We start from the raw sequence: 8,457 nt of genomic DNA, 5'->3' as shown, positions 1-8,457 counted from the left end.
CCCCCGGGTCCAGGGCGCGAACCGCGGTCAACTACGTGGGAATCCAGCGACATAGCCATTACGCTAACTGCTGGTTCCCAATAAAATAATTCTTCAAAAGAAAAAGAAAGTCGCAGTATCTAGGGACCAGCAGATGGCATAATGGTCATGTTGCCGGACTCCCATGTAGTCAACCGCGGTTTTTAGTCCCAGAACTGGCAGCTTAAAACTCACACTGGGCACATGTGTGTGCGTGCCCAAGATCCTGAGAGGAGAATGGAGAAGGGACTGCAGCATGGTCATCCCTCCTGGGGGGTGATTTCTCGCTTTCTGTCTCTTTGTCTCGGTCTGTCTCTCCAGTGAATGCACCCTATAGCAAAACTCTCTAAATAAAAACAAACAAACAAAAAAGTTGCAGCCTCCTGACTTTGAAGCTGAAGCTCGACAGTTTGTTTTTTCCAAAGCCACGTCCAGAGAGACGCGAGCCGGTCCTGTCACACAGCAGGGCCAGGGAAAGCTGCAGGGAAGCAGTTTCCACCTATACAGGGCGGTCTGTGCAGAGTGGCGGGCAGGTGTCTTGGGGTCACAAATCCCCCCCCCCCCCCTCCTGCCGCACTCCCTGGGGAATTCCACCTGGTGGCACCAAAGAAGCCCTTTGGGGAAGCCACAGTGAGAAGTCTTGAAAAGGGAACCAGGTTTAGAGGCCAAGAGTGACTGATAGTCTCCTGAGTCGGGGGGTTTGTGGGACATCGTTATTTGGGGTTATTCAGGTCATTCAGAGCTATTCGGGGTCAGGGCGGGCAGCCCAGTGAGCCCTGGAGAAGAAACCTGCCCCATCAGGACTCGGGGGGGCTGCCTCTCTAGTGTAGCTCACTCAGGGTGTGAGGCCCACTACCGCTGGGGGCCCTCACTGCAGGCCCCAATACTACCCCCCTTGCCCCTCATGGCAGGCCAAAGACCAGGCACCAAGGTTCAAAGTCCTCAGTGGGGTTTCTTTCCTGCCTCAGTCACTCAACTGCCAAGAGCTGGGGGGCGCCTTCTGCAGCCAGCACCCGGGACTGAGCCTGGGTTTCTTCTGAGGCCGGAACCCTGGCTCTCCAATCTCCGCACTGACCTTCCTGCGCTCCTGACCGGGGCTGCCTGGGTCCTGGTGCCTGGGGACCGAGCCTCTGCCTGTGCCCCTAGTCTCCCGCCAGGCCTTTGTCAGGCTCCGGTGAAGGATGGGCGCATGGCGAGGAGCAGGGTACCGCCATCCTGGAGCCCCTGCTTAGGCGCAGTTCAGAGCACAGCTGCCCGTTTCCGCCGACAACAGGGAGGCCATTACTCTCCCCAGGAGCAGCCCTGGGGGCCAGGAGGGAGGGGCAGGAGAGGGCTGGGCGGATTCACACCCTCTTGCTCGGGCCTCTTCAGCCCCCCTCTGCCCTCTCCCCCTTGTCTGCCTTCCCCCCACCTGCCTGCCCTCCCCCCACCTGTCTACCCAGGCAGCCAGTGGAGATAGTCACTGGGTTGTTGGGGCACCCACTCCTTGCTCAACCAGGGGTTCTCAGGATCGCTGGGGTTGGGTGAAGTCTCCCCTAAGGCCCCAGAGCATTTAGACAGCTTGGCCGTCCATGTGGGCACCCTCCCTCTGGTCAGGTCAGCCTGCAGGAGCCGGACACAACTGAGCCCCGGTTCCTCTGAGGCAGAAACAAGTCCAGGGAGGAGCGGCCTGACCCTGCCTGCCAGCCACAGCCACAGCTGAGAGGAGCCCTCTGTGCCCACCCGGCCTCTCTGCCCTGGCTGTAAGTCCCCGTTCCTGGAGGCCTGCAGACGACAGCGTGTGCTTGAGCGTGAAGACGGGCTCACCAGCTGATCCTCCTTCCCCACCTGGGCCTCAGGCCTGTGCCCTGCCCACGGATGCCGTGGGGACAGGACAGGACAGGACAGGGCCCCGCAGGCTCAGGCAGACCCCCAGGCCCACTGTTGGTGCTCCGAGGGGAGCATTCTCTCAGGGAGCTGGGGCGAGGCCTCCAGAGGGTTGAGGGGAGCTGGCTGTCCCTCTCAGACTGTGAAGCAAGTCCCCTTATCCTGAGGCTTCCTTTATCCCCTCCCTGCCACTGCCTGCCTCTCCCGACCCCCACCTATTCACACCCACCTGCTCAGCCCGACTTTATTTCTGACTCCACATTGAATTCACCTGGGAAGGGTTTTTTGTTTTTTGTTTTTGTTTTTGTTTTTAGAGATTTTTTGTTCTAAGGTACGTGTTGTGCTTGCTGGAGAGACAGAGGTACAGAAAGTGAGAAATCACCCCCTGGGGTATGGCCATGCTGCAATCCCTTCTCCTTTCTCCTCTCAGCATCTTGGGCACGCATGCACAAGCGTCCAGCGAGCTTTAAGCTGCTGGGTCCGGGACTCAAACCATAGTCGACTACATGGGAGTCCAGCGACGTAACCATTTCTCCATCTGCTGGTCCCCTGGGAAATTTTAAAAAGCCACGGGTGTCCCATCAATGCCGTCTAACTCTCTAGAGCTGTGGTTAAGGAGCTGCTCAGGCAACCTCCTCCTTCCCTTCCCGTCATACCTGCCGATCTCGGAGTCCTGAGCTGCTGACTAACTCTAACTATGGGTGAGGGGCTTTGTGGCTGCCCGGGCTTTGGGGGATATGTGCAGCTTACGTAGGGTCTCTGTCCTCCCAGGGAGCGAGGGCTCCAGACGCGCAGCCAAGAATTAACCCAGAGCAGACCCTCCTGGACCCGGGTGTGCAGGAGGCAGGAGGCAGGAGAAGAGCGCCGGACTCTCCCAGGGAACCAGGGACCGGCCGGGGCAGGCCAGTCAGCAGCACCCTCCTCCAGCCAGAGGCTTGGAAAGGCAGAGTTGAAAACACTCAATGGAAGGGGATTCGGAGCGAGCCACATGCTCTCTCCTGTGGCAGTAACGGGAACTGCACCCCAGAGCCAGCAGGGGCGGCCCAGCAAGATGAAGGGACCTGGACCTATTACCTCCAGTCGTGGCTGTTCTTCGTAACTCAGCGCAGGTTGAACTGTGGAAAATCCCCGAGTGAACTGAAAGTTCAGTAACTTTCACAGTCTATGTGACCTTCCTGGAGAGGGAAGGGCAAGGTCCCCAAGAATCCTGGCTAGGAAGCTGGTCACAGACCTCAGCATGTCACCTGGGGCAGTGGCCAGCCCTGGTCGCCACCAGGAAGCTTGTTAAGCATCATCCTGGTGGACCCACCCCACAGGTCACACAAGCAGGTCCAGAGGGGTTCCTGGGTATGTGGGGGCTGGGAAAGCACCCCAGCTCTCCAGGGTCACAAGGAGGAGGCCGTGCAGCGGCTTGGAGGGGAAGTGACACTTGTAGGACATTTCTCCTCCAGAGCAGCCGGAATTCCCCTCTGAGTGTTGCAGGCTTTCTGTATAGAATGTTCTGGAAACATGCCTCCTCTCCACTGCCTCCTTCTCAGCTCAACCCCAGGCCTGGAATGTCTCTCTTTCTACTTGCCTTGCTGCCCAGGCAAGAAGCCCTGAAAGCCCCCTGGCCAGGCTGCCCGTTCCTGCTTTCCCCACCTTGGGTAGGCACTCCATCTCCTACGTGGAAATACGGAACTCTGCAGAGGGTTGGCCTGCATGTCACTTGTCCTCAGCGACTTGTGTTCAGAGCGGGCGTCACCAAGACCTGGGGACTGAGCTGCAGAGGCCCTGTCTCCTCCAGGCTGCTCCCCTGCTCCAGGCTTCTCTCTCCCCCCAGCTCTCCAAGGCTGCAGGTGGCCAGTGTGGTGACACTGGGAGCTGGGGACACGTCACGGCCTCACTCGGGGCCTCAGTTTCCCCTTCTGTGAAATAGCGACTGTCCGGTTGTCCTCGGAGGACCTTCCTGCTCAGGCAGGGAAGTGGCTCTCTAGGACTGCTGGTCGCCAGGGCCTGGGCAGTGTGTTAAGACCACCGGCTTCATTCTGGAGCGGCCGGTGGTCCCCTGCGGCTCACCCAGACAGTGCTGTTCATATTAGACTCTGTCGACTTGCTGCCGTCCCTGGTCCTGGCAGCTCTGTCCCCTCCCTCAGGATGTGAGGAGACAGGATGCTAGGCGGTGCCTTGACCCCTCCACTCACCCACTTTCAGAGCCCCTCCATGGGAAGGGAGGAGGAGGCAGGGGCTCAGGCTGCATGCGGAAACTCCTGCGGAGCATGCCGCAGCCTCCTGGCCCAGAGACCACTGTGGGGACAGCCCAGGCTAAGGCTGCCCTGGAGAGTCCCTGCCCAAAGGGACTGGTGGTCACAGCGGGCCCCCTCACTGTGGCCCTGACTCACCAAGCCAGCATCCAGACAGGTGGATGGGAGTGGGATTCGCCCAGGCGCCCTGGCCCCCAGTTGCCCAACCCCGCCCCATTGGGCCCCGTGGCGCACTGGGAGAAGGGACAGTGCAGGCCATCATGGCTGCAAACAGCTGCAGCTCCACGTCCAGGCATTGAGGCAGCCCCTCCCATGCATGGTCGCTCCCAGGCTCTTAGAGGCACACCCGGTGCCCGGGGCTGCACCCCACAGACCCAGAGACTTCACAGGCAAGCCAAGGGGCTGGAAACACAGCAGGCTGCGTGCCCTGGCAAGGTGAAGCAGCCAGGCAGTGAAAGGAGGGCGCAAGGGGGCCGCGGCAGAGGGAAGGAGCTGCTTTTATTAGGGGCAGGAGGTGGCACAGGCAGGAGGCCATGCCCACCCAGGGGTCACGTGGGCCTGGCCGGCCCTTTAGCCTGAGAGCTAGCAGTGACACAGACAGGTCTAGGGCCTGGGGAAGACAGGTCGTCCACGGCCGCCAGCCAGCCCCGGGGCACTGGGTGGCCACAGCTGGCCCTGAAAAGACAAAGCGGGATTTGGGCAGGTGGCTGCAGAGGCTGGGGCTTCAGTCTTCTCCTGTCTCTCCTCCCTTGAGGGCTTCTCCACGGCCTCCACGAATCGCATTGCTGCCACCAGCCAGGTGCTTAGACTCATTTGAAAACAAGGGACAATGACGGGTCCCCACCCACTGCGTGCTCCCCCAACACACCTGTGGTCACAGCTCATCCTCACCCACTTGCCTGCAATGGGAAGGAGGAGAGACAGGGAGGTGAGTGGGAGGGCCGGGCCAGGGAGCCCCTCCTTCCTCAGTTCCCCAGCAGCACTCACCGGCGCTTCTTCGCTCCTCCGCAGCGGAACCTTTTGCCTTGAGAAGAGAAAGGGGGGTTCATTTCCATGGGCCTCTCACCCTCCCAGGAGACCCTAGAGGACTCGATTCTTCCAGTTTTGAGAGACTGGTGACGCCTCCTTCCTGCCAGTGTCACCACAATGCCCAGCCTGGAGGCCACACTGAACTCTCTCTTCACATAGGGCTGGACCGTAAGCATTCGAGAGCTTCAGTCAATCATTCAGTCAGTCAACAAACACTTCCCGCAGTGGTGCACAGTTGGCTGTGAGTGCCCTGAACACGGCGGCTGAGACTAGGTCAGTGTGGGTGCAGCTGACACGGGGCTGGGCACACACTAGCTGCTCAATGTGCACTTGGAGAAGGATGGCAGTGAGTCCGAAGCTGAGATCCCTGCTGGGCCTGCCTACCTCCAATGTCTGTGTGCTCAGTGCCCCTGCGGCCCACCCTCGAGGGGCCGAACAGGCAAATCAGGGAGCCAGCTCTCCCTGTGGCCCAAAGTCTTCAGGTGGAGCGGCCGTGCCCATGGGCCTCTCGAGTTCTGGGCCGCGGAGGTGCGATTGCTATTTAACGTGGTTTCTTTTCACTGCTGGTCTTTCTGTGTATTTTTAGTTGTACCAAAACAAGTCAGAAAGCGTGCATTAACTTCCTGTGGGTGCCCGCTGCAGCAGGGGGATGTATATGGACCCTCCAGAGTAGCCCATGCCCACACCGGACCCTGCTTTAAGTACTTTTTCAACTGCCATGACTTCGGGTGCTACTGCGACATCCTGAGGCAGGTGGGGCCATTCCTATATAGCAGACGAGCAAGCCGAGGCCCGGGGTCTGGGCTCCCTGGGAGGGGCAGCGGGACCAGGCTCTGGCTCCCAGCCATGCTCGCTCCAGCTGACCCCAGCTCTGCTGCCTTTTTTGTTTTAAAGACAGGGCCTGGAGGTCGAGGCATCCCTCGTGTTGCAGAGAGGATGGAATGGGCTAAAACAGAGCTCGAGCCTAAGAAGGTGCCAGGTGAGGGCTGGTGCCCAGTTCCCTTCCTGGCTCTCTGTTTACCCTGCAGGCCCCAGGAAGGGAAGGAGCAGGCTCCCATCCAGCAGCTCTTCCTGAGCCCACTAGAGGGGGCGCTTGAGGAAGTGGGAACATGACCCCGTTGTCCAAGGACCCAGTGGCCCCTATCCCAGCACTGTATCCTAACAGCACCATCTCGCCTAGGGAGGAGGACTGGAGACACGCTGCTCCCCAGCTCGGGTCTGGAAAACCAGGGTGCTAGGTGAGGGAGAAGCAGCCCTGACCCCGCCCCACGCGGCCGCCTGCACTTACTGAGGATGATGATCAACCCCACGACGAAGGCCAGGCCAGCAAAGATCAGGCCCCCGTTGCGGACAGTCTCGTAGTCTCCGGGAAGAGAGGGCAAGGGAGGCAATGGGTCATCCCTCCAGGAGCCCCCCTCCACCCACCCGCAGCCTGGTGGCCACTGGGGGAGCAAGGGGGACCACGACAGGGGCCCTGGACTGGAAGAGGACAGGGCCAGTTGCTTAGCAGGGGCAGGGAGAGGGCAGGGTTCCTCCGGCTTACCATAGTAGAATGGGTCCACATCCCCCTTGGGGCTGCCACCTGGGGAGAGAGCCAGTAGAGGGATGAGGGGCAGCCACAGATGCTGCGAGTCCTGGTCCTTTCCTTCCTAGCAGACCCCCAAAGGCTTAAGGGGAAGGGGCGGCTGGTTAGGAGGCCCTTGGAAGAGAAGGTTAGTGGGTCTGCTAATGCCCCTGGGTGGGGGCTGCCCTAGGCACCGAATACTCAGCTCTGAAAGCAGGATCCATGCTGCAGCGGCAGGGAGGGGGCTCTGGCCACCCTGGGACAAGCAGGCTCCTGCCCCTCACTTTATACCAGGAAGAGCCCTGCCAGACCTCCCGGCCCCTGTTCACATAGCTCCTCAGCTGAGGGTGCTTAGCAAATGTTTGAGAAATGCAGAAGTGAACAAAAGAGGGAAATTGAGGCCCAGTTTGGAGACTTGTCCAAAGTCCCAGGGGAAGGCAGAGGCAGAACTGGGTCTTGAATCTAGATTCTAGCTTCTGCTCTCTCGTGTTGCCGTCTAAGGGGGAGGCAAAGCTACGTGAGAGACAAGACTATATAGTGTTGGCTGTGTGCCAGGCCAAAGCAACAAAACAGCAACTCACTTAACCATTACGACAACCCGACGAGTCGTTACTACAGTCCCGACAGACCCGAGGCCCGGAGAGGGTAGAGGATGCACCCAGAGTTACACAGCAAGTAAGAGCTGCGACCTGAACCAGCTGGTAGGTCACTCCGATTCTGGAAGCTGGGGCCTCACAGTGGCATGTCAATGAAGCCGCTCTCCATGCGGCATGCCAGTAGGAAGGTCCCAGGTTCAAGCCTGACGCCCCCCGAATCTGCTAGGCACGTGCACGCTGTGACCTGGGGCTGGCTGAGGTTGCGGCGGATGGTGGCAGGTAGACTCTGTAGAGAGTGCCAACTCTCTCTCTTGCTCATGAAAGAAAGCAATAAATAAACTGAAAAAAAGGGGTGGCGGACAGTGCAGCGGTAAGGCGTGGAGCTCCGTGAGGCTGGCCGATGTGGAAAGATGGCGAGTTCACACCCGAGACACCTGCGTGCACTGGGCAGTGCCTGAGCCGGGCCAGTGAGGCCAGGAGTGAATCATGGCAGCGGGGCCCCGTGGGGAGTGCTGGGTCTCTGCTGTCCCTCTCTGTCTCACTCACTCATGGAATAAATACATACACTTTAAAAATGAAAAAAATTTAAAGGGGGCCTGCAGATGGTGCAGCAGTTACGTTGTTGGACTCCCGACTCACATGGCCAACCGAGGTTCAAGTCCCGGACCTGGTGGCTTAAGAATCAAGCTGGGCAGGGGTGCATGCGTGCTCAAGATCCTGGGAGGAGAATGGAGAAGGGATTGCAGGGTGGCCATTGCCCCTGGGAGGTGATTTCTCACTTTCCCTCTCACTATTTCTGTCTCTCTCTGGTGAGCTCACACACCCTAAGGCAAAACCTCTCAAAAAATAAATGAAATGAAAAATAAGAAAAGAATGCAGACCTTCACCCTTTGCTCTGCCCCCTGGAGGTGGGAAGGAAGGAGGCTGAGCTGCAAGGTCACCTGGTCCTGCCCCCTCCTCCCGTGGCTCCGCCCCCTGACAGCAGGTGTCCCTGTTGGGGCGGGGCCCAGCCCTATCAGCAGGTGCCCTTGCCCTTGGACAGCTGGAAGGTGGCCTGGCCAGGGCTCTTCTGCCCCAGGGAGGCGGCCCCTCTTTCCTGCCCTGCTGGAGCACCAGGGACGTGCCCAAGGCTGCAGGAATG

At 59.6% G+C, this 8,457-nt stretch overlaps 1 protein-coding gene across 2 annotated transcripts in view; it reads right to left on the bottom strand.

Moving 5' to 3' along the window:
- Positions 1-4,606: 4,606 nt before the first annotated feature.
- Positions 4,607-8,457, bottom strand: part of FXYD2 (FXYD domain containing ion transport regulator 2) — an 8,097-nt gene continuing 4,246 nt past the window's right edge. For both annotated transcript variants that reach the window (XM_006161874.3, XM_006161877.3), the window contains 5 exons: positions 6,700-6,738; positions 6,445-6,519; positions 5,115-5,151; positions 4,996-5,026; positions 4,607-4,802 (listed from right to left, as the gene is read on the bottom strand). In XM_006161874.3, the coding sequence (XP_006161936.1) occupies positions 5,002-5,026; positions 5,115-5,151; positions 6,445-6,519; positions 6,700-6,738 (176 nt within the window). In that variant the 3' untranslated portion in view covers positions 4,607-4,802; positions 4,996-5,001. The remainder of the gene's footprint in view (positions 4,803-4,995; positions 5,027-5,114; positions 5,152-6,444; positions 6,520-6,699; positions 6,739-8,457) is intronic.

Source organism: Tupaia chinensis, unplaced genomic scaffold (assembly GCF_000334495.1).
Source record: "Tupaia chinensis unplaced genomic scaffold, TupChi_1.0 Scaffold139431_1, whole genome shotgun sequence".
Classification (NCBI taxonomy): domain Eukaryota; kingdom Metazoa; phylum Chordata; class Mammalia; order Scandentia; family Tupaiidae; genus Tupaia; species Tupaia belangeri.
Note: the sequence above shows the minus strand (reverse complement) of the source record. Positions and strands in the feature narration are given on the sequence as shown.